General features: G+C 46.3%; 1 protein-coding gene across 2 annotated transcripts in view; it reads left to right on the plus strand.

Annotated features, from left to right (window-relative positions):
* The first annotated feature begins 581 nt into the window (after nt 1-581).
* The window catches only part of RAB31 (RAB31, member RAS oncogene family), a 79,669-nt gene continuing 53,866 nt past the window's right edge, over nt 582-26,384 (plus strand). Inside the window, exon 1 of one of the 2 annotated variants that reach the window (XM_025181869.2) lies at nt 582-1,126. In XM_025181869.2, the coding sequence (XP_025037654.1) occupies nt 1,103-1,126 (24 nt within the window). In that variant the 5' untranslated portion in view covers nt 582-1,102. Of the gene's footprint in view, nt 1,142-26,384 lie in introns of both variants that reach the window. The other variant, XM_006117467.4, reaches the window with a different exon arrangement.

Below are 26,384 nucleotides of genomic sequence, written 5' to 3' on the forward strand. Positions count from 1 at the left end.
CAGGGGTTGCTTTTGCCTTCCCCTGGCATAGGGGTGACACAGAGGAGTCACATGGCAGGAATGATCCTGTGCCCGTGTGCCCCCTTCCCCTTGTGTCCCTCCTCAGTAGTCACCCCTGGAATATTGTAAACACCAAGATTATGACAGGGTTCAAAGAGAACTAGATACATTCATGGAGGTTAGGTCCATCAATGGCTATTAGCCAGAATGGGCAGGAATGGTGTCCCTAGCCCGTTTGTCAAAAGCTGGGAATGGGGTGACGGAATGAATCACTTGATTATTCCCAGTTCTGTTCATTCCCTCTGGGGCACCTGGCATTGGCCAATGTCAGAAGACAGGATACTGGGCTAGATGGACCTTTGGTCTGACCCAGTATAGCTATGATGTTCTTTACAAAAGATTTGTTATACAAAAATCACACAGACACACACACACACACACACACCCCTTTTCCTTCCAGTGATTTGAAAAACATTTTGTTCTTAGACCAGGCCCACTCTTGTTGGCTCAAATCTGAATGCCTATTTTGTTAGTCTCTAAAGGCTCTACAGGAACACTTGTTTTCCAAGGGTGTTATTTATTTATTTTGTGTCATCTGCAGATCTGCCAGCCAAGCCTCTGCGACTGAGGAGAAGATTCCTCCTGTGTTTGGGATTCTTCACTCGGGCACTTTTTGAAGCCTCGCATTGCTGCGCAGACCGACTTTGCTGCCTGCCTTTGTCATCTCCCCGCTCATTTTTGCACCTCCCGGGCAGAGTTCACCTGGCACTTGGGGACGGCGCGGGCGGGTGGAGCCCGCGCGGCGCACAGTGGCTGGGGCGGAGGCGAGGCAATTCCTGGCCCGGGTAACTGAGCGCTCGGGCGGCCAGCGCCAGGCAGCAGCCGCGGGGCAGCAGAGATTTGCGCGCGCTGGGCTCAGGGGGGAGGAAAGCACCAAAGCGGGCGAGGAGGAGCCGGGACTGCGCTCATGTGACCGGTGGCGGCTCAGCCTGCGGGGGCAGCCCAGAGGAAAAAAAGTGCCGCCGCTGCTTTTCCGTTCCCTGCCGGGGAGAGCCGGCCAGTGACTCCGCCGGAGGATGCGAAGCGGCTTCCCCCCAAGCAGATGATGGCGATACGAGAACTGAAAGTGTGTCTGCTTGGAGTGAGTACAGCGCCGCGGCCCGCCGCTCGGGCACAAGCTGGCACCGCTTGCCAAAGGGCGCCCGCCGGCCTGCCGCAGCCCCCCGGCACTGGAGCCCCCCGGCACCGGCTGGCGGGAGGCATGAGGGTGCCAGCCCCTGACTCGGCTCCCCGGGAAGTTTGCCCCGAGTTGCTTTTGCGGACGGACTTTCTTTGTCCCTGGCTCTTCCTTGTGCCTGACTTGGCTGAGCCCGCGATAAAGGGGACTGCCTGGGACCCCTCGCTTCCCCTCTTGGGATATACTCCGGAGAAAGGCATTTGCGGGGAGGGGGGTTGTTGTGCTAAGCCCTAAGGGTGTGGGCAGCTGGGCATTTTTCCCCTCCAGTCCAGATTGTCTCTGGTCTCCCTCCACTGCCCTCCCTTCAGTTCCCTTCTTCGCCAGGTGGGGGACTGAATGTGCTTTTTCCTGGAAGACACCATTTCCAGTTGGGACAAGGGCCCGCTGCACATCCCGAACCTCTGGACCGCTGCATGGTCCTTTGTCCTCCTCTGCCCCGCCCAAGCGTCTCTCCAAACATGGAGTGGGGGGCTGTGTTTATCATGGAACATACCATGCTCCAGAACGGTTGCTACATGCTGAACTAATTGTGCATAGACAAAGTCAAAGGAAGCTTCGCGGTACACAGAGACCGTACCAGCTAAATAATAGAGGCCACTCAGCTGAAAAAATGCTTATTTCTCCCTTTTTGAGGGTTTTATTACATGCTTGTGGTAAATTCCTTCAGACTGAAACTTGCATACAACATGCCAGGATCCAGGGTGGGATATTTTCTTTCCAAAACAAGATAAACTTGGCTGTTGAAATGGGATGCTATTTACAGAGCCATGGACATTAATCACAAATTTTCATAGTTCATTTCAAGTTAAACAGTTTCACTGCTTGTGTTTACCTTTTGTTTTTCACTTAGCTTGGTCCATGGTAATTTTTGTTTCTAGTGAATTTCACTTCTTGGTTCTTAACTAACCAGTGTTTGGTCAGTAAACAATAAAGGGGGTTTTTAAATTTAAACTATTATTTCCATTGAATTTTTAAAAGTGAATCTGAGATCTCTCATATATATGAGCAAAACCTAACATTTTGCTTTAACCTGTTACTGTTGACAATGTTCCTTTAAACCTCTTAATTATCCAGTCCTTAATACTTGCCATATACTGCCTACCTAATCTAAAGTTTCTTGTGTGGCGTGGAGCACATCACAACATCAGTTTTACTTTCACAACATCAGATTTAATTTCACTACTGGGATGCCCTTAGAGCTTTTCTTTGCCACCGACTAGGATAGATAAAGAATTCTTACTGAAGAATGCCTCTTTCACCTTAAAAAAACAACACAGTCTAATTCCTTACACTAGAGAAGCTTTTGACAAATGGCCTGTCACTGAATCAATGTTAACAAGGGTTAACAGATCTCCCTAGTGAAGATAAGATATTATTGTTTCCTCATGTCACTGTTTCAAATATCCCTAAACAAGTTTTTCAGTGGTGATTGCTATGCTGCTGTGTGCATTGTATATTGACTTCAGTGGAGTTACCAACACTACTTGGTCCAATGAACTCATAGCAGAAGTTTTGTTCTGCACAATAGTGATTTCTTTTTCCTTCTTTTTCTGTTTGAGCATGTACTGCATTTGAAACAATAATGTGCTATGATGAAATTGCTCAATGAATATTCCTACTTTCAGGAATAAGAGATCGTCCGGAAAAGGGCTTTATTCCGGAGGATCGCACCAGTCTAGACGCTCTTTTCCGGCTTTTCCCCAAGCCGGAAAAAAAGCGGCGGACATGTTTATTTAAATCCCGCGGGGGATATTTAAATCCCCCGCGGATTTCCCTATTCTGACTTGCCTGCTTTGCATGCCTCTTCCGGAGAAGGGGCCAGTCTAGACGTAGCCAATATGTTATATATATGGATACAAAGATTTTAGATCATATGCCCATGAAACCAAAACTAGCTTTATAAAATTTTAAAAAACACACACTGCTAAATTATGCATAGCGCTGGTGTTGGCATTTACACCAATGCAAAGTAGGCACGGACGACTTTGACCCAAAGTAGTTGACAATAAATATTCCTCCCTCCTCAATAAAAATCTCTGCATTCATCTTTAAAATTGTATAGATGCAAAAGTAAATGCAGTTAGCTGAAATTTGAGAAGTCTGTGTTAGAACAAGTAGATGCTTCTTTTTTCCCACAAACAGCAAATCCTGTAATCTTGGTGTTTATAGAGACAGAGGCTGATGCAGTCTTACGAAATGACATTCCTCCTGCAGTAAAATTTTTGCTGTTTTGTCATATTAAATATAAGAGTTCTGTATGTTTTTGTTCTAGTTTTGTTTCTTCTGAGGCATAGAAAAGAGCATACAGAACAGCTACATGTACTGTGAATTCAAAACTATTCAATACATTCACAAAAAAACTTAGGGTAGCACAGGAAACATTTAGGAAAACATGAAGAACTACAGACACATAGGCCTAATAGTTACTGAGAGGAGGGTCTCTTCTGAGTCTTAATACACTTTAATTCTACAAAATCATTCACTGCTGATCATATTCATCTCACTTACCATGGAGGCTGGCAGTCAATTTTTTCAAGACTTCAAAAGCGTTCATCTGACAGATCCTCTGACTAACTGCAGAGACAGATTTCCAGAATTGAGTGCCTGCCAGCGAGAACAAGTTCACTCATTAATCTTTTGGTCTACTTAAAAGAGCTCTCTGCAAGATGCCAGCCTAGAATTGGGCCTTCAGATCTACCAAAGGGAACCTTAGAGTTATCTTTTTTTAAAAATCACGGAAGCCTGAGACCTGCCTGTGACTTTTACTAAAAATACTCATGACAAATTGGGGTCCCCGTACCCTCCACAGCAAGTATGCAGTTATGGGGGTCTGCTTGGAGCTCTGGGGTTCTCCAGCTGCCCTATGCCACTCACAATGGTTTAGAGCGCAGGGAGACTTTTCCGACATTTGTAAAAAAAATCGTAGCCTTAATCATGATGATGGGAGTCTGGATAGGCCAAATTTGAATGAGAGGCACTGTAACCCCATGAGCCTGGTCACAATTCCACTCAGACAAATTTGGTCCATGCAAGGGGGCAAAGCCAAACCTGAGTAGTGATGCAATCCTGGAGGTTGCAACACCCAAAGCCAAAAGCTGAGCTCAAAGTGCTCCACCGCGTAGTAGCTGCAGGAGCTACCACTGTGGGGTGAGTGCTGGACAGGAACCAACCCTTCTTCACCCCCAGGGACAGGACCCAATTCAAACCACCTCGGAGCATCCCTCCATCCCCCAGACTATTTTTTGGGTTGTGACAGGCTATAAACTAGGGATGTTAAATTTCATGTAATCAGCTAATCAAGTAGTTGATGGAATTTCCACTGGCTACTTGATTAGTTGATAAGGGGAAGTGGGGCCCTCGCTATCCCGGCTGCACCTCTGCCTGATAAATGCAATAAGAGTCACCCACGGCTCTTACTACATTAAAAAGGCAGAAGAGCAGTGGGGAACACGGCATGAGCGGGGACTCAAGCAGGCCCCGCTTGCCTTGTGTTCCAACTGCTGCATTTCTGCCTTTGAAATGTAGCAAGAGCTCCGTGGGGACCCGCTTCAGTCCCCGGTCATGCACCTCTGCCTCCCCTGCCCTCCTGCGGAGATGGTATTGGGGGGAACTGGCTCTTAAGATAGCTCCTCCCAACACTGGCTCCTACTGCCCCACACTTGCTGCTTTTCTCCGACAGAGGCAATACGGGGTGGGGGGAAGTGACTAGTCGAGTCACTACTCGACTACCCAGTAAGCATATGCGTATTGGGTAGTTGACTAGTCGCTTACATCTGTGCCATAAATATTTACAAATGGGTCCTGATCCCAAAAATGTTGAGAATGGAGTTGTGCCTAGTGGAGTGAGAAATATGAGACATGAACAGAAGAGTGAACTGCAGAGCAAACCTGCCTTAATCTAACCCAATCTTATACACAGGTTAATTTTAGGACAAGGCTCTGAGCTGTTGGTATCCTTCTTTGCTGAGCATAGATTCATAGATTCCTGGACAGAGGGGACCATTATGATCACCTAATCTGACCAGCATAGCACAGGCCATAGAACTCTCAAAATAATCCCTGCAGCATATCTTTTAGAGAAACGTCAGGTCTTGGTTTTAAAATTGCCAGGGGTAGAGAGTCCACCATGATAACAGGTAAATTATTCCAGTGGTTAATTACTTGTTAAAAATATATGCTTTATTTCCAGTCTGAATTTCTCTAGCCTCCACTTCTAGCCATTGGGTGGGGCTTTGTTACTCATGATTCATCAAGAAGAAGCTCCCTGCCCCCGCCCTGCCAGGAACACTTGGCACTTTTAGAGAGAATTACCAGTTGTTTTGAACAGCTGGCAGTTCCCTTTATGCACTGCGCACCCCTGGCAGTAGTAGGAGACTTTGTGCGCTCCCCTGTCCCTAGGTCTCGATTGGCCTGGGGGCAAGGGAGTGGCAGGTCGGCCATGGATCAGATCAATCGGATTGGTGGGCCGGATCTGGCCCTCGGAAGCTGTCTTGTCCACCCCTGCTGTAGGATTAAGTTATAGCTTCTTCTCAAGTTCTAACATAACTGTTGTGTAGCAACTAGTAATAAGATTTCCAACTCTTGGATTGAGGCTGGGCTCTTTGACTTTAGTTACATTTTAGGGAAACTGTTGTTTTGCCCTAGTGAAGCTTCAGGAGGTTTGCTTATTTTCATCTTTATTTACCAAGATTTTATGTTGTTTCTGGGCATGTGGTGCATGTACTGTACAGGTGTATCAACTTGCAATGTAAACATAGACAGACTATAGAAAAGTAGTCAGAATTCTTTGATAATGTAGGTAACCTGGAATATATTGTTAATGTTAGTAAAGATAAAATCTCTCTGGTATTCCAGTTGTGATGACATGATAAACTAAGGGAAAAAATAGGACCTATTAGGACTGTTCAGGAAGAACAGGCAGGGGAGAAAAGGAGGAGGAGTTGCACTATATGTAAGAGAGCACTACGATTGCTCTGAACTCCAGTATAAAGAGGGAGAAAAACCTGTTGAAAGTCTATGGGTTAGGTTTAAAGGAACAAACAAAAGCAGTGATGTTGTGGTTGGTGTCTGTTACAGGCCAGGGCTTTGTCAAGCCGAGACTTAAACACCTCTAGGGATGGAGACTCCACTACTTCACTAGGTAACCCATTCCAGTGCTTCACTACCCTCCTAGTGAAATAGTTTTTCCTAATATCCAACCTGGACCTCTCACACCACAACTTAAGACCATTGCTCCTTGTTCTGCCATCTGTCATGACTGTGAACAGCCTCTCTCCATCCTCTTTGGAACCTCACTTCAGGAAGTTGAAGGCTGCTATCAAATCCCCCCTCACTCTTCGCTTCTGCAGACTAAACAGACCCAAGTCCCTCAGCCTCTCCTCATAAGTCATATGCTCCAGCCCCCTAATCATTTTGGTTGCCCTCCGCTGGACCCTCTCTAATGCATCCACATCCTTTTTGTAGTGGGGGGCCCAGAACTGGACACAGTACTCCAGATGTGGCCTCACCAAAGCTGAATAAAGGGGAATAATGACATCTCTGGATCTGCTGGCAATGCTCCTCTTAATGCAATCTAATATGCTACTAGGGCACACTGTTGACTCATATCCAGCTTCTCATCCACTGTAACCCCCAGGTGCTTTTCTGCAGAACTACTACTTAACTGGTTTGTCCCCAGCTTGTAACTATGCTTGGGATTCTTCCGTCCCAAGTGCAGGACTCTACACTTGTCCTTGCTGAACCTCATAAGATTTTTTGTGGCCCAATCCTCCAATTTGTCTAAGTCATTCTGGACCCTATCTCTGCCCAGCACTCGAAACTGGCCAGGCCCACTGCACTGCAATTAACTGATTAAACACTTTGTTTAACGTGTTAACTTCATAACTAGGATTTTATATCCCTACTGCACGGTGCAGAAAGGCAGCTAACACCTCCAAGCTGCTGCTGGTCACCAACATAACCCAGCTGCCTCCTGTCCCTGGCTACAGCTTGGGCAGGATGGGGTTAACCCCTAAGGGAACCTGATTGCTCGGGCACTGACACCAGCAGTATGCCCACAGCACAAGATTTCATTCTGAGCTTCCACCAGCCCAGTTAGTCCTTGCAGGGTCACCCCAACAACCCTCCCAGTCTTGAGTCTCCACTGAAGTATCCAGTCCTTTCTACTGCACCCTGACAGAGGTAACACCACGTTTGCCACCACCAAAGAGCCAGTACGCACAACACTTTGTTAGCTCCTCTGGGGCGATACAGGCCACCCTACTATGCAGCACTGGGGGTGGTTTGCAATAAAACTTGGGATAAATTTATTAGAAAAGAACATAAATTGAAATTATTTCAAACAAGAATGAAAGATACGAAAGAGTTGCAAACAAAAATAACATGCTTTCCAGTGACTAAAATTTAATTCTAGCAAGCTATAGCTTTACCTAACATAGTTTCTTACACCAAGTTGTCAGCATTCTCCAGCCTTTTGTAGCAGGAGGACCCATCTTTCATAGATACAAAACGCAGGCGTCTTTGGTCTCTCAGCTGATGGATTCCCCAGTCTTTCAGAAGTTCCTTATATCTCCAGAGTTTATCTTTGGCTTCAAAGTCAGGAAGCCCTGTTGGCGTTCAGTTTTCTGGGTCCATCAGGGAGTCAATACAATGTTAATTTTGCAGACTCCTGTGATTTTGCAATGCAAATGATCTTGCAATCTCCAAGCAAATGAATAGCTCATAGTCCCTTTTCCTGCTCACACCTGGCTCAATTTACAGTTCGCTTTCCCCTCTGCCTGGAAAATGGTTTTGCATTATTTGTCTGTTTCCAGACTCCAAAATATAATATCAGAGGCTACGTCTATACTACAGGGTTTTGAAAAACTTCGCCGTGTCCAGGGAACGCCGCTACTCTTTTCCTTTTTTGTGTATGGAAGAGCAAATGTGCTTTTTCGGAAGCCCTGTCTTCCTCCTTCCATGAGGAAGAAGGGCTCTTCCGAAAGAAGAGGCTTTTCCAAAATTTGGCCCAGTGTAGACAGGCCAAATTTCAGAAAATCCTCTTCTGAAAAAACTATCAGAAAAAGGTATGCAAATTGCAGAGCACAATTTGTGTACCTTTTCCCAATAGATCAGTGTAGCCTAGACATAGCCAGAGAGTGGCTGTAATTTTACACATTGTTGTTATATACATTTCATGGTGACATGGTGATTAGTGCAGTGAAACCACTTTGAGAAACCTGCTAACTGGCTGCTCTCGTGTGTTTACTCACAGGTTCGCGGCTCCCATTGGCTCCAGTTTGCTGTTTGCAGCCAAGGGTTTCACGTACCACTTAGATAAACACTGGATTAGCGTGCTGTTAGCTATCATATGATATATTACAAGCTATCTGTTAAATAAATATAATCACAACAGTGCATGAGGTATATTGAGTTGGTCAGGCCAGCTGAGACTGACTGTTACAGTCCAGGGATGTAAAATTCCATTTAATCAGTTAACTTAAATGGGATCCTGTGTGTGGGAAGCCACTCGAGGCCAGCAAGAATGGTCCCAGCCTGCAGCATGGTACAGTGGGCCCGGCTGGGTTGGAGTAGCCCACATCTCACGTGTGGAGGAGGCTGCTCCAGCTGCCAGGACTGCCAGTGAACTGGTAACTGGTAATCATTGCCAGTAACTGTTAACTGCTGACATTCCTACCAGGGAGCCCGTAACGACTTGGCATTGGGTTCTCCTAGGGACCCCTGTTTGCTATGGTCTGATGTGAGGGTTTGTCCAATCATACTATAGGATTTGGGACTTTCCCCATATGAGTCTATGGGTATGTCTACACTACAGCACTAATTCAAACTAACTTAATTCGAATTAGTTAATTCGAACTAAGCTAATTTGAACCAGTGCATCTAGACCTAAAAACTAGTTTGAATTAGCATTTTGCTAATTCGAACTAGCATGTCCACATTGAGTGGACCCTGAACCGAGGTTAAGGCTGGCCAGAAGCAGTGCCGGCAGGGCATCAGATTAGGACTTAGAGCGTGGAGCTGCTGTCTCAGGCTAGCCGAGGGCTGTGCTTAAAGGGACCTGACCCCCACCCCGGACAGACTGTTCTCAGGGGCTCCCCGCTCGCTTGTCTAACTCGATGAGGGACAGCAAAGCAGTCCTGACTTAGAGTGTCCTGAATGCCCACACTCGGCACATCACAGCACTTGGCCATCAGCCCGGCTGCACTTGCTGCAGGCTGCCATCCGGGGGGGGGGGGAGAAGGGAATCAATTGGGGGGCTGCAGGAGAGCTTCCACCTCGAGGAGCCCACAGAGCCACCCCAGTCCTCCCCATCGGGGGCTCATACCCCATTCCTCCCTCACCTCCTTCCACTTACCCCTCCCTAGCCCCCCTTCCTGATGTACAAAATAAAGGACACGTGTGTTCAAAAATAGAAACTCTCTTTATTGAACAAAACTCGGGGAGACTGGGAAAAGGAGGTGGGAGAGGAAAAGAGGGCAACTAAAATGATCAGGGGTTTGGAACAGGTCCCATATGAAGAGAGGCTAAAGAGACTGGGACTTCTCAGCTTAGAAAAGAGGAGACTGAGGGGGGATATGATAGAGGTCTATAAAAGCACGAGTGGTGTGGAGAGGGTGCATAAAGAAAAGTTCTTCATTAGTTCCCATAATAGAAGGACTAGAGGACACCAAATGAAATGAATGGGTAGCAGGCTTCAAACTAATAACAGAAAGTTCTTCTTCACAAAGCAAATAGTCAACCTGTGGAACTCCTTGCTGCAGGAGGCTGTGAAGGCTAGAACTAGAACAGAGTTTAAAGAGAAGTTAGATAAATTCATGGAGGCTGGGTCCATGGAGTGGTATTAGCCAGGGGATAGAAATGGTGTCCCTGGCCTCTGTTTTGGAAGGCTGGAGACGGATGGCAGGAGACAAATGGCTTGGGCATTGTCTTCGGTCCATCCCCTCCGGGGTAGCTGGTGTTTGCTGCTGTCAGCAGACAGGCTACTGGGCTAGATGGACCTTTGGTCTGAGCCAGTATGGCCGTTCTAAGCTCAGGGCTCAGGGTCGGGGGTCTCACTGGACCACCTTGATTTTCATGCAAACCTGCTCCTGGGTGGCCAGGCTGGCAGCTCTCCTGCCCTAGACGGCCACTTTCCTGTGCCTAGTGCAGAGGTCATGAATGAGGTCCACGATCTCTGCACTAGACCAGGCGGGCGCCCACCTCTTGTGGCCCCGGGCAGGCTCCTGGGAGCCGCCAACCTGGTCCCGGGAAGAGGCGGAGGGCTGGGTGGCAGCCGGTGGCTGGCTCGTGCCGTGCCAGGTGCAGGGTCTGCTGGCTGGATGCTGGCGGGCTTGCACCTGGCACGGGCACCGTAGCCAGACCGTGCCCCTTTAAGGGCTTCAGGGCCGGGAGGGGGGCAGAAGAGTTTCCCTGGTGGTGCCCAGAGTGGCCACCAGGGAAAGCTGGGGAGGGCTAGCCTCCCACTAGTTCGAATTAAGTGGCTAAACAGCCCTTAATTCGAACTACTTAATTCGAACTAGGCGTTAGTCCGCGTAGAATGAGTTTACCTTGTTCGAATTAAGCGCTCCGCTAGTTCGAATTAACTTTGTAGTGTAGACATACCCTATGATAGTGAGGATATAAACCACTTAACCTTACCGTTGTGCTCATAGGAATAATATTCTTCTCTATCGGACTGACCTTTAAAGGGAATGATTTAATTTCATCAGTATAATTTCAAGGAGATTTGCAATTAATAGTCTTAAGATATGTTAGTAAAACTCCACTCATTGTAATTACTTCTTGGTATTTGAATGATTTAGCATCAACTGGTCTCCCTTTTCTGTTCTGTATGATCCTCTCATCCCCAAAGTATTCAACAGCTTTTTATCTGTGCGTGAAATGTGCTACACAAGTGCAAAAAATCCTTTTTGAAAAGGATATACACTGTAGGATCTGAATTATAATAAATGCAATGAGAATTCCTGCTAAACTTCCTCTAAGATATATATATATAGAGAGAGAGAGAGCACAACTGTAATATGTCAGATGACATATTTTTGTTAAACAAATTTGATTAAGTGTTCCAACAAGCTTGAATTTGCTCTCTTATCTAAGGTCTTTTCTGCACTAACCTTAAGTTCATGGCAAACTGGGATGTAGTCTGCCATGTCTGTGCGGACCCTGCTGACCCCCTCTAGCACTAGAGTACTTTGATTTAGTTGCTTTTCAGAGTGATATAGATCAAAGTGTGATGAGGAATGGGTAGTGCTCGTCAGTAGCATCACATAGAGCAGTGGTTTGCAAACTAGGGGTTGTGACCCAGTACTGGGTTGCGGAATGTCAGGCAGTGGGTCTCGTTGATGCAGGGTGATCAGTGGGGGTACAGAGGCAGACTTTCTGCCTTTCCTGGCACCGTAGACTGTGCTGCGCTCCAGAACTGGCCAGCAGCAGGCCCCACTCCTGGGGGAGAACGGCAGGGGGAAAAGAAGGAGGAGGGAGTGCATAGGGCTCCACACATTGCCCACCCCAAGCACTAGTTCCTCACTCCCAGTAGCTGGGAACCTGCTGCTGGCTGCTTCTGGGGCGCAGCATGTTCTACGTTGCCAAGAGAGGCAGGAAGCCTGCCTTAGCACCCCCACTGCATTGCTGACAGAGAGCCACTCAAGAGGTGAGCCCCTCCTGCCCCAGCTCTGACTCCCCTTCCTCAAAGCCAGAGCCTGCTCCTACAGCCCAAAGGTCTCCTCAGCCCCATCCTAGAGCCCACACTTTAATCAAATCATGTTGGGTTGCAGGCATCAACAATTTTCTTTAACTGGGTCATGAGAAAAAAAGTTTGAAAACCCCTGACATAGACAATTAGTGTGTGAGAGCCTAGTGCAGAGTAGATTTGTACCGAATTTGCTGCAAACTGAATGTTCATGTAGAGAAGCCTTTGGGCACTTTTGGGGCTATGAAAATGGAATTTAACCATTTTTTGTTAAACTTGTTAGCACCTCAAGCCCATTATAATGCAGGTGAAGTCCACTCTGCATGGATGTGGCTGAGTGAGATGTGTAATAACTAGGTTTATATTTACTGAATAAGAACCCGATTTATTCTAGTCTTTGAAATTTAGCATTGTGATTGAAAAGACAGGATTGATTTCATTTGTTGACAGGAGACAGTCTAATTTTTAAGATGAGAAAGATTGGAGCAATTATGTGTGCTATATTCAATATGCAAAACATGAATTTTCAGGGCATTGACTTCCATGGGGCTGGATTTTCACTGTCAGGCTAGATGATTTAGTTTAGATTTAGGAAGACAACAGATGACCACTATAACATCTCCAGGAGACAGAAAGGAGAATAGTACGTATGTTTTACTGAACAAGCTCCTCCATTACTAGGGTTGCCAGGTATCCAGTTTTGAACTGGACAGTCCAGTATTTGAGCTTTCTGTTCGGAAAACAAATTGAGAAAATGTAAATGAGAAAATATAAATGTCCGGTATTTTCTAAATAAGATGTAATGTAGATTGTGATGTAATGTCAAGTGTGTCTGGTATTTTTGTTGAAACCATCTGGCAACCCTCTGACCATTACATATCATTTCACAGCACAATGCATAATAAAATGATTGTCCTATGCACAGGTCTCCAAGAACAAGCAAGAGTATGAGGGTACTGAGCTGGGAGCAGGGTGGAGTCACATGGGGGATCATGTAACCCCTATCTGGTGTGCCCTCCCCTCCTGTCCGGGTTAGGATTGTATTTACTTGCATCACAGGGTCTAATTCTTCATTGCCCAGCACATTGTCAAGGCTGGAGCTCTCATGTTCACTACTACAGTGACTTTACATGCAGTGTAAAGGCAGCGTATAGTGGGTATACATGTGCTTTCTCCCTCTTTAAAATTAATTTAGGCTGCTTTAGCCATGTAAAAGGCTTCAATGTAGATGAGACTAATGCCATACCATTTTGATACAGTAGCATTTTACACCCACTTTGCATGGTGTAAATAATTGAGCAAGGTACATGGCAATAAAAAAGTAGATCCAATCAGTGCTGTTTTTTCCTCCTTTCCCCCCAATCTCTTAATTTATAACTGCAGAGAGAGATTTCTAAGGCTTCTACTGTAGAAACATTTTATAATCTCTCCCATATTGTGCCTTAACCAATTTTGAACATCAAAAGAAAATATTGATTTTGTGTAAGGAGGCAGTTGGTGAAATTGGATAACAGGCCAGTCCATCACTTGCCGTGATATAAGCAAATTGTCTAAATCTACAATCACAAGGCTCGTGGAAAGGCTGAAGCCACCAGCAATAGTTACACCACAGTAAGCTGCACACTGATCAGTTGAACAAATGTCTCTGATTTTGTCATAGCTATTTTTAAATGTAAGTGCAAGACTGTGGGGCTTTTTTATTTTTTAGAGGGCGTGATGTACTTTGTAGTATTTTACTGCTTCTCTTTGGGCTGCAAAATTGTTTACTAGTGGAGCACATGGAAGTAAATATTAAATCTATGTTGATGCTGGCTATCAAACGAGTTGTGTTCCAAAGTTTGTTTTTTTTCTTTGTCAACGGGATGATAAGTGCTGGTGTCACTGTGGGTATGTCTAGACTACATGCCTCTGCCAACAGAGGCATGTAAATTAGACTACCCAACATAGTCAATGAAGCGGGGATTTAAATATCCCCAACGTCATTAAAATAAAGATAGCTGCCGCGCTGTGCCAGCTCAGCTGATCGTCGGCACAGCGTGGCAGTCAGGACGCGGATCGGTCGACAGGGAATGCCTTTGTCGACCGCTTCCTTATGCCTTGTGAAACGAGGTTTATAGGAACAGTCGACAAAAGCGTTCCCTGTCGACCGATCCGCGTCTTGACTGCCACGCTGTGCCGATGATCAGCTGAGCCGGCACAGCACAGCGGCTATTTTTATTTTAATGAAGCGGGGGATATTTAAATCCCCGCTTCATTGACTATGTCGGGTAGTCTAATTTACATGCCTCTGTCGGCAGAGGCATGTAGTCTAGACATACCCATAGTGTCTCAGCAGGCCTGGACATTTTTTGCCATCCACTCTACAGCTGATTATCAAAGTCATTTGCGGACAATGGCTCAGGATAAAACATCTGCCTTTGGTATGATTGCACATATAGCTAAGAACACTATGGTCTGATTCTCATTCACACAAAGGCCAGATATTATCAGATCTATGTAAAAGGGCCCTAAAGTAGATGTCATATTGAATACTTTATAATGCATCCCCTCTTAAATTTATGTTTGCTATAGAATTAAACAGATATAATTCAGATATAATGGCATGGATACCAAGTTATAGTCCCAGCTAGAGTAGATGCCAGGTTATAGTCCCAGCTATAATCACAGTATGGCTATGTCTAGACTGCAGGCTTCTGTCGAAGAAACTTTTCTGGAAGAGATCTTTCAGAAAAAGTTCTTCTGAAAGAGAGCGTCCACACTGCAAAAGCGCTATCTCGCATTTCAGCTGTGATTACTATGGACGGAGTGCCCACCAGGGCACCTGGGCTTTTCCTCTTTCCTCTTCTTTCGAAAGAACTCCTTCTTCCCCGTCAACACAGGCCTTTTTCCGAAAGAGCTCTTTCGGAAAAAGGCTTCTTCCTTGTAGAAAGAGGATTACCGCTTTTGGAAAAACCCCTCTGTTCTTTCGATATTTTTTTTGAAAGAACGTGATTGTAGTGTGGATGTAATTGAAGTTTTGTCAGAATAACAGTCGTTTTTCTGAAAAAAAACTCTGTAGTGTAGACATACCCTATGTTTATCATACTGAGATCCTATTCTGTACCAAATCAACCCCCAGCATAAAGAAGAGCAGCTTTAAGAGTTCTCTGTTATACTGGCCTGGATGCAAGGAACAATTGTAGCCACAAAGGATTGCCTGGTGTAGATTCCTTAGATATGCCTACTCCCTGCTCCTAGGGTTGGCATAGGAACTGCTGCAGTATTTCTGTGCTACCTGAGCAGGGATGTCAACGTGTAGAAGACTACACAATTAACGGATAAGCCTGGGTTTATGTCGACTACCGCATTTATCCTAACCCCTGTATCATGGACAGAAAGGGGAGAGGTGGGATTCAGTGCCTGTGGGGAGCCATCTGCCCCCTGCCCTGCTGCTGCCTTTATCAGGGGCAGCTATGGGGGGAGGCAGGGGAGGATGTCGCAGAGCAGCCTCTGTCTGCAGTAGGAGTCCCTGTCTGTTGGGGGTCTGCAGGGACCTTGGGTCCCCCATGGACAGAGGCATCTGCTGCCCCACACTTCTGCCTCTGTATCAGAGGCAGCAGTGTGGGGGAGCAAGCAGGAGCCAGTCCATGCAGGGAGCAGGTTTTTAAACCAGCTCCCCTTGTGGACCAGCTCCCACCTGCCACAGAGGCAGCAGAGTGCAGTGGCAGGGAGCTCCCTAGGAGTGGGGCCGGGAGTGCACTGGCTGCCGGCCCTGTCCCTGGGAACTATTGAATAGTTGTGTAACCGCTAAAATTTTATGTGGTTATATGACTATTCAATTACATACTATCTAACATCCCTATATCTGAGCATTCCGGTATACAGCAGAAGTCCTCAGATGGCAGGTTATGCTCCTATGTGCCATTGGAGCAATAAAAAGCAGCCATTTCCCTGGGGCAGGATTATACTCAAGAGTGGGGTCAAATTCATCCTGGATGTATCTCTTTTGACTCACATGGAGTTATACCAAGGATGACTTTGGCTTTTGGTACTCAATGGCTGTGTCTAGACTGCATCCCTTTTTCATAAAAGGGATGCAAATTAGACATATCGCAATTGCAAATGAAGCGGGGATTTAAATCTCCCCCGCTTCATTAGCATAAAAATGGCTGCCGCTTTTTTCCGGCTCGGAGTTTTGCTGGAAAAAAGCGCCTGTCTAGACGCGGATCTTTCGGAAAACAAAGCCTTTTCCGAAAGATCCCTTATCCCTCTTAAAATAAGGGATAAGGGATCTTTCGGAAAAGGCTTTGTTTTCCGAAAGATCCGCGTCTAGACAGGCGCTTTTTTCCAGCAAAACTCCGAGCCGGAAAAAAGCGGCAGCTATTTTTATGCTAATGAAGCGGGGGAGATTTAAATCCCCGCTTTATTTGCAATTGCGATATGTCTAATTTGCATCCCTTTTACAAAAAAGGGATGCAGTCTAGACATAGCCTATATGTCTTAAATATTTGATTTAGAAAAATGTTCTCTGCCTTGTTTTCAGTCTAGCTATGTTGATCTTCCTGCTGTCTGTGAGGTTCACTGTTAGGGAAGAAGCTGGCCTTTTTATTCCCTTGTTTGTGGAAAGCAGTTTATGATCTAGTTTTAAAGTAGGAATATGGGAGGTGTTTATATATGCCAAGTGAGGGTCCTATTCTGAAACAGCCTCTGCAGTCCAGAGAAGTAACTGTTGTGGTAATCTTTGCATGAAATACGCCTCTGTTAATTTCAGAAAACTGTTGTCTGTTGATGTGAACCACTTACAATGCACCAGGGCACAGCGCCAGACTGTGGCTTGGTAGAGATGGTGTACTGCATACATCTGCAGGGAATCTGGGAATGAGAAAAGGAGAGGAGACTGTCCAGAAAGAACTAAATCCCCTCATTAAACAAGTAGCCCATTTTTAAAAAGTACACAGTGTCCATCATGATGTTTTGAAAGGGCGATAAAATCATTTGGGATATATTTCAGTAAGTCTGCTGTGCCCATGAAACCTCCCACTGTCCTGCTTTAATTTAAGCAATCAGCTCTTAGCTGGCTAAAATCCCCTTTGCAACATTTATGCCGATTATCCTTCATTTAAGGATAAAGAGTTCTTCAACATACTATGAACAGTATTTTCCTTCCTATTACACATAAGTCAGCTTTTTCCATTCTCCCCACCCTCATATGAACACAGTCATTGGGGCCACAACAAGGAAAATCCTCCTCTTGGGCAGTGCTTGGTTCTGGTGGTTCTGACATTTTATTGACTGCTTGGTAAATGTTTTATTTATCCATATTTACTTATGAGTAAGTAAAATAAATCTTAAGCTGCAATCTAACCCTATTATGCAGCAAGTCTGGCATGGGAAAAAAAAGTGAGAAAGAACATCATAGAATCATAGAACTGGGAGGAACCTTAAGAAGTCAAGTCCAGTCCCCTGTATTCGTGGCAGAACCAGCCACCATCTAGACCATGCCTGATGGGTGTTTGGCTAACCTGCTCTTAAAAATTTCCAATGATGGAGTTTCCACACATCCCTAGGGCTATGTCTACACTACAGAGAAAATCGAAGCTGCCGCAGTTGATCTTCCAGAGTTTGAATTAACAGGTCTAGTCAATACACGCTAATTCAAACTGAGAGGGCGCTCCTGTCGGCGCCAGTAGTCCTGCTCCTATGAGGAGTATGGGAAGGTGAAGGGAGAGTGTGCTCCTGTCGACCTCCCTCAGTGTGAACAGTGCCAAAATTCAACTCAAGCTACGCAATCAATGTATCTGGAGTTGCATATTTTTATTCAAACTTATCCCCTAGTGTAGACCTACCTTAGGTGATTTTTTCTAGTGCTTAACCACCTTGACAGGAAGTTTTTCCTAATGTCCAGACTAAACCTCTCTTGCTGCAATTTAAGCCCTTTGCTTCTTGTCCTATCATCAGAGGTTAAGGAGGATAGTTTTTCTCTCCTCCTTGTAACAACCTTTTAGGTACTGGAAAACTGTTCTGTCCCCTCTCAGTGTGTTCTTCTCCAGACTAAACAAACCCAGTTTTTTCAATCTTCCCTCATAGGTCATGTTTTTTAGATCTTTAATCATTTTTGTTGCTCTTCTCTGGACTTTTTCCAATTTGTCCTCATCTTTTCCTGAAATGTGGCACCTAGTATACCAGTTGAGGCCTAATCAGCACCGAGGTAGATCAGAAGAATTATTTCTTGTATTTTGCTTATAGCAGTTCTCCTAATACATTCCAGAATGGTTTTTGCGTTTTTTGTAACTGTTTCACACTGTTGATTCATGTTTGGCTTGTGATTCACTATGCCCCAAAATCTCTTTCCTTAGTACTCTTCCTAGATAGTAATTTCCCATTGGCTACGTCTAGACTGGCATGATTTTCCGGAAATACTTTTAACGGAAAAGTTTTCCATTAAAAGCATTTTCGGAACAGAGCGTCTAGATTGGCACGGATGCTTTTCCGCAAAAGCACTTTTTGCGGAAAAGCGTCCATGCCAATCTAGACACGCTTTTCCACAAAAAAGCCCCGATCGCCATTTTTGCGATCGGGGCTTTTTTGCGGAAAACAAATCTGGGCTGTCTACACTGGCCCTTTTGTGCAAAAATTTTGCGCAAAAGGACTTTTGCCTGAATGGGAGCAGCATAGTATTTCCGCAAAAAGCACTGATTTCTTACAGTAGGAAGTCAGTGCTTTTGCGGAAATTCAAGTGGCCAGTGTAGACAGCTGGCAAGTTTTTCCGGAAAAGCGGCTGATTTTCCGGAAAAACTGGCCAGTCTAGACACAGCCATTTTGTATGTGTGCAGCTGATTGTTCATTCCTAAGTGGAGTACTTTGCATTTGTCCTTATTGAACTTCATCCTATTTGCCTCAGCCCAGAAATATTCTCAAGTTTCTCCAGAACATTCTGAATGATAATCCTGTCCACCAAAGCACTTGCAGCTTCTCCCAGCTTGGTATCATCTTCAAACTTTATAAGTGTACTCTACATTAGAAGTATGTATACTTGCCTACATTTGTTGCTTATTAATAATAATACTATACTACTACTAAATGTTTGACATTCTCAGATGAAAATTTCTGTGTAAGTGAAAAGAATTACTATCTTGGAGTTTGGTTCTCATATGGCACAGCTACACAGCAGGGCTAAAGCTGAAATAAGCTACGCAACTTGAGCTACGTCAATTGCGTAGCTTAAGTGGCTCTGGGAGGCAAAAAGGGACACTCTTGCTCTAGCTGGAGACCTGGCTGCAAAAGAAGCTGGGGGCTTCCTGGGACAGGGCAGTGCTGGGAAAAGGCAGGCAGGACTTGGCAGCTCTGGCCTGGACTCCCTCTGAGGCTGCATGGGCCTGAAGCAAGGCCTCAGGGTGCTAAGGCTGTGGGGAGGTGGCCAGGATAGGCAAAAGCAGCAGGACTGCTGCTTGCCAGTGATGAATGGCCATTTCAGACTGTAGTTTGCCCCTGAGATAAGGGTCTAGAGATGAAGACTGGCAGTGGGTCACTGAGGCAAAGTGGATATAAGGGAATTGGGGGTTCCCTGGTAGGGTAAGATCTCAGAGTACAGAGACGGATAAACACCCCCCCAGAAGGGGGTCAAGAGTCCCTGGAGTGGGCACTGTCGGAGATGGAGTAAGAAGTCCTCCAGCTTGACGTTATTTTGACATTCTGTCAAAATAACTGCTTGTCGTGTAGTCGTGGATTATGTTATTTCAAAATAACGTCAGTTATTCAGAAATAACGCTGCTGTGTAGACGTACCCATATAGAGTCTGTAAGGTACTGAGTGTTGTTAACACTTTCAAAATGAAGTTGAGAATATATTAAAAGTTGCAGGGTTTGCTCTGTTGTTTGTTGGCTCAGCGGGCCATCCTCTGATTGGGTTGCAGGGCCATCTGGAGACCTATTAAGATGCTTGCTTTGCCTGATCTGGTCTCAGACCATGGGAAGTGTGGTGAAATCTAAGTTCTCCATCTATTGCTCTGTCCCCAGAGCCACCTAAACAGGAAAATTTATTCCCCTCGCCTCTGTGAGAATAGAAGAATTGTGTGACCCTCTGTAGGCTCATAAAGAGGGGAAGGAGAGAAGAAATGGAAGCCGAGGCCTTGATCACACTGCACAATTAAGTCAACCTATGTTAAATCAACATACAGCCACCACAGTAATTACTGTTTTTTTATGTCCATGCTTGCATCCTTCTGTCAATGGTGCGTGTCCTCACTAGGATCGCTTGCACTGACTTGAGTGGGACAGTGCTGGGCAATGGGGTCCCAGCTGGGAGCTTGACACGGAGCTGACAGTGTAAGCCCTGAGCACTGGGCAGCCGGGAACCCAGCCAGGAGTTCCATGCAGTACTGACTGGTGATGTAAGTAGCACAATGTCTACACAGACACTGTGTGGCCCTAAGTACATCAACCTATGCTCTACATCTCTTGTGGAGCTGGAGTAATTAGATTGTTGTAGTGGAGGACTTACATCTGTGGGAGCAATGTAGTGCAGACACTTAGCCCTGGTCTACACTAGGGCATTATTTTTAAATAAGCCCCCTTAGGTCGAATTTATAAGTGGAGCATCCAACTACCAAGCCTGTTATTTCCTCTTATTTCAATATCTATACTCCTGCTTTCCTCGGGGAATAATGTTAATTTCAAAATAGATATTTCAAAATAGTGTGACTGTGGACGCTGCAGTGCCGCTATTTTGAAAGTGTTTCCTGAGGCTCGAAGTCAAGATAGCACATCCACATTAATGGAGCCTGCCTCGGACTAATTTCGAGGCTCTCCTATAGTGGGGACAAACTATTTCGATTTTGTAAAAGTGGGAGTTATTAAGTCAACTTTAGTTATTTCGAAATAATTTCCTAGTGTAGACATGGCCTTACAGAATTAAGTTGACATAAACAGCCTTATGTTGACCTAACCCTGTAGTGTAGATCTGGCCTGAGTGACTGGGCCTACAGTTCAGCAACCTTGCTACGGTGGTCTGAGTTGAGAAATGGGTGGCAGGAAATTGAGTGCAATGGCACCATAAGCAGAAAATGAGGATCGTTACAGGGGCAAAATGAAAAAGAATCATGGGAAAAGGAAAAAGTTACCAGAGGCAGAATGTGGAGGTGTGGGGGCATTGTGGGGTTGAGCAAGGAAGAGAAGAGAAAGAGAAAGAGCAAGAGATTGGGGGGACTCGGGAGGAGAGATGTTTAGAAAAGTTGAGTGCCTGGAGAAAAAATGTGAAAGAATAGAACAAAAGGAGAGGAAAAACATCACAAGGCCAAGTATTAGAACAGTAGATTGGAGGTAGGATTATTAAGGAAAAATAAGTCACAGGAAATATAAGGAATAAACAAAGACACTCTGGAGTGAAACAAGAACAAAGGGAAATGAATAAAATCACGGGAGACTGGGTAAGTTAACTTTATTGTACTGAACTCTAAAAAGCTTCACAGTAATTAACCATTCACAAACAGTGTTTTATAGTGCATTAAAATCAAGCTGCATCTTTTGAGCAGCCAAAAATATTTTGACTGCAGAACACACAGATTTGATAGAGATTTGTCCTTCTGTTTTGACATCTGGAAGGCTTTAAAATGGCCTTTCAGGTAAAGCTGATCAGAAATGTTCCAACAAAATGAGATTCAACAAAATGTTCCAACAAAATGAGATTGTAAACTACGGTTCCCTCAAGCCCAAAATTGTTCCCAAAAGCATGTGATGAACTTTTGCTTAATCACAGAAACCTGATTAGTTCCATCTTAGCTCACTTGACGGGCTCTGGGGCACTGCAGTCTTCCCTGGGGATCTAGAGGCTCAAAGATCTACAGCCCCGGAACAGTCCCACCATGCAGATTGCCCTGGGCTGGAAACTTCAGGGCTCTGCTGCATGGAGCCTGGCACTTGGGTTTGGCTTCTGACTCTGTAGCTCTAAGCCCTGGAAGCACAGTCTCAGCCATGGCTCCCAGAGTTTATGGCTCAGGCATAGCAGCTTCATGTCAGTTTTAGTGAGCAACTGCCAGAGGTGGGGAACCACAATTTGTTTTGGTAATGAACAGTTTTGGAATTCCTTGGTTTTTTAAGAAATTTAGAAATGTTGTAGTTCCGTTGCACTAGCTCTCTGCCAGCTCTCTGCCAGTTCATGTCTAGCCCTTGGCAAGTAGCTTCCATTTCTGTGTACGCATGTAAGTCAAAAAGTCACCCTTCACTTTGAAGTTAAGATACAGTGACAATCTGCTTGGATCAGGGAGCAGAGCTGGAAACAGTTTTCCTGTTCCACTAAACTAAACTTGTTGAGATTTCAGAATGTTTCCCCTTTCATTTCAAGAGGAAACCAAGATCCTTTAAACAGTTTTGTGAAAAATGAGAGAACACATGCCTCTCCCCAGGGCCCTCTGTAGAATGTTAGAGGTCCAAGTTCAAGTTGCTAGTCCACCTGATTTAGACCAGGGACTTGAAGCTACATCTTTTATAACCCAGATGAGTAATTTAACCACTGGGCTATTGGATATTCGGGAGCTGGTCTCTCTCTTTTTGACCAAAAATTTCCCCACTGGATCTGAGAAACCTTTACCAACAATACGGCTGCCCCTTTGAAATACGGAGGCGGTGTTTCAAAGGGGCAGCCGCTGCACAGCTGATCCCCGGCTCAGCTGTCCTCAGCTGACCCGCTTTCTGAGTGGCATTTCCCCAGAACCCGGGGTCAGCTGGGGAGTCTCTAGATGACCCCGGGCTCCACGATTCTGTTTTAAAGGGGCAGTGCTGCACAGCTGAGCCACGGATCAGCTGTGCAGCAGCTGCCCCTTTGAAACGCCACCTTGGGGCTTCAAAGCGGCAGCGCCATACAGCTGATCCCTGGCTCAGCTGTGTGGCGCTGCTGCTTTGAAGTATTCCTCTCGCCCCCCCCCCCCCCCCCCCGCCTCATTGCTGCCTCTATCTCAAATGCTTATCAGATAGTTGACTAGTCCTTAACATCCTGAATCCGGACTTCCCTTGTTCGGCAACACCCCTGGTCCAGCATCATTGGGTGACCCCCTGTGAGAGCAATCAAGGAGATAAGTCATTGGGCTGGTGCCAGGAGCATTGCCATACTAGGGGGCCAAGATAGAGCACCAAGGGCAGCAGAGTCACTGGGAGGAATGCAGAGCCCCTGGTCCCTGGGGGAGGGCGGGAGCGTGGCTCCGTGTCACATTTGAGGGCAGCAGCTCAGCTGTAGGAGGGGAGCGCGGGGCTCTAGATGGCAGCAACTTTTTTCCCCCGCTATGTTCTGTGTTTTTCGTGAAACTATCCGGCAAGCCTAGTCTCTGGCCACTGCAGGGAGAGCAGAGCCCCAGCATGAGTGGAGCCCCGAGCGGCAACTAAGCCTCAGGGGGAAAAGTAGAGCTCCCTCCCCTGGCACTGTAGGGAGAGCAGAGCCCTAGGTGGCAGTGGAGCTGCCTGCGGAAAAGCAGAGCCCCTTGGAGGCCCCAACTGTGCCCAGGCTGCACGTGGCTTTTCAAAGCAGCAATGCCGCAGGGAGCCTGGGGTCAATTGGGGACTCTGCTGACCCTGGGCTCCCTGCAGTGCTGCTGCTTTTAAACGCCGTACAGAACACGGGGGCCAGTGCAGGACTGCTTGAGTCCCCCGTTGGCCCCATGTTTCCCCCCAGCGCTTTCACCTTTGAAGTGTAGCAACAGACCTGGGGCTGTTACACTTCAAAGGCGGAGGTGCCCTTATCAGCTAATTGAATAGTCGATGCAAATTGCATCGATTGTTCGATTAGTTAATCAAAATTTTACATCCCTAATCCCGAGGGTGCTGGATCAGGGTGGTACAACCTGTATATGGATATAAAATGCCTAGATACTAGATTATATCCCTTTCCTCCCACCATTTTTATGTCATTAATTTTTTAATTTCTTAGGGTACGTCTACACTACAGCGCTAATTCGAACTAATTTAGTTCGAATTAGTTAATTCGAACTAAGCTAATTCGAACTAACGCGTCTAGAACTAAAAACTAGTTCGAATTAGCATTTTGCTAATTCGAACTAGCAAGTCCACATTGAGTGGACCCTGAACAGGGCTTAAGGATGGCCGGAAGCAGTGCTGGCAGGGCATCAGAGGAGGACTTAGAGCGTGGAGATGCTGTCTCAGGCTAGCCGAGGGCTGCGCTTAAAGGGTCCCGACCCCCACCCCGGACAGACAGTTCTAAGGGGTGCCCCGCTTGCAAAGCAGTCCTGGCTTGGATTGCCCGGAGTACCCACACTGGGCACATCACACCACTCGGCCATCAGACCGGCTGCACTTGCCGCAGGCTGCGATCTGGGGAGAGGGGGCAATCGGGGGGCTGCAGGAGAGCTTCCACCCCCAGAAGCCCGCAGAGCCAGCCCAGTCCTCCCCATCGGGGGCTCGTACCCCATTCCTCCCTCACCTCCTTCCACTTGCCCCTCCCTAGCCCCCCTTCCTGATGTACAAAATAAAGGACACGTGTGTTCAAAAATAGAAACTCTCTTTATTGAACAAAACTCGGGGAGACTGGGAAAAGGAGGTGGGAGAGGAAAAGAGGGCAACTAAAATGATCAGGGGTTTGGAACAGGTCCCATATGAAGAGAGGCTAAAGAGACTGGGACTTCTCAGCTTAGAAAAGAGGAGACTGAGGGGGGATATGATAGAGGTCTATAAAAGCACGAGTGGTGTGGAGAGGGTGCATAAAGAAAAGTTCTTCATTAGTTCCCATAATAGAAGGACTAGAGGACACCAAATGAAATGAATGGGTATCAGGCTTCAAACTAATAACAGAAAGTTCTTCTTCACAAAGCAAATAGTCAACCTGTGGAACTCCTTGCTGCAGGAGGCTGTGAAGGCTACAACTAGAACAGAGTTTAAAGGGAAGTGAGATCAAGTCATGGAGGTTGGGTCCATGGAGTAGTCTTAGCCAGGGGGTAGGAGTGGTGTCCCTGCCCAAAGTTTGTGGAAGGCTGGAGAGGGATGTCACGAGACAAATGGCTTGGTCAATGTCTTCGGTCCATCCCCTCCAGGGTCCCTAGGGTTGGCCGCTGTCGGCAGACAGGCTACTGGGCTAGATGGACCTTTGGTCTGACCCAGGACGGCCATTGTAAGCTCAGGGCTCAGGGTCGGAGGTCTCAGTGGACCCCCTTGATTTTCATGCACACCTGCTCCTGGGTGGCCAGGCTGGCAGCTATCCTGCCCTAGCCGGCCACTTTCCTGTGCCTAGTGCGGAGATCGTGGACGAGGTCCACGATGTCTGCACTAGCCCAGGAAGGTGCCCGCCTCTTGCGGTCCCGGGCAAGCTCCCGGGAGCCGCCAACCTGGTCCCGGGAAGAGGGGGTGGGCTGGGGGACATTGGGTGTGTGGCTCTGTGCCGTGTCAGGTGCAGGGTCTGCTGGCTGGGTGCTGGCAGGCTTGCACCTGGCACGGGCACCGTAGCCAGCCCATGCCCCTTTAAGGGGTCCGGGGCCGGGAGGGGGGCAATAGAGTTTCCCTGGTGTTGGCCAGAGTGGCCACCAGGGAAACCTGGGGAGGGCTAGCCTCCCACTAGTTCGAATTAAGGGGCTACACACCCCTTAATTCGAACTAGTAAGTTCGAACTAGGCTTAGTCCTCGTAAAATGAGGTTTTCCTAGTTCGAACTAAGCGCTCCGCTAGTTCGATTTAAATTCGAACTAGCGGAGCACTAGTGTAGCACCTATGAATGTTAGTTCGAACTAACGTCTGTTAGTTCGAACTAACATTGTAGTGTAGACATACCCTTAGTGTCTCTTCATATTTGCTAATACAGTTCCTCATGCAATGGGGCCCCAAGCATGCTTGAGGCCTCTGGGGATTACTTTAATATATAACAATGAGATGATGATAAATAACATGACCATATTTCCAGGAAGATGGAAAGATTATTTTTCCTTATGGGAAAGCAAAAGACACACGGAAGTATTAAGGAATGACATACTTGAAGTTTTTGTCCTTCAAGAGATTCCCGGACTAGAAAAAGGATACAGTGATGGGAAGATATGTAAGCATTTACTGAGAAATTATTAAACTTACAAAAAAAGCAACACAAACCTGTAACAGCAGAACAGACAAAATTACCCAGACTTGTTCTAAGTAAACACAGTCAAGAAACCATGCATGCATGAGCTTACTCGCACAGTGGGATGTGTAGTTTGTACGTGAAAGGAAACCACATGTTGAATAATCACACAAGGAAGAAGGTGCCAAAACTTTGTAACAGATGTCCAGCCTAAATGGCTTTGTGAGCTTTCCAGAGGTGGACATGCAGACAGACAGTATCCAGCACTCAGAGAAAAATGCCTGATTTGCCCTAAATGTAACCATTATGCTAACCAATGAAAGTAAAAGAAAAACAAACACAGCCAAGGAAGCCAACATGCATTGAATCCATAGCCCAACTGCACCAGCAGTGAAAGGCTAGTTTATTTCAAATGAACACCAGTTCTTACAAAATGGCCTTT

Source organism: Pelodiscus sinensis, chromosome 2 (assembly GCF_049634645.1).
Source record: "Pelodiscus sinensis isolate JC-2024 chromosome 2, ASM4963464v1, whole genome shotgun sequence".
Taxonomy (NCBI): domain Eukaryota; kingdom Metazoa; phylum Chordata; order Testudines; family Trionychidae; genus Pelodiscus; species Pelodiscus sinensis.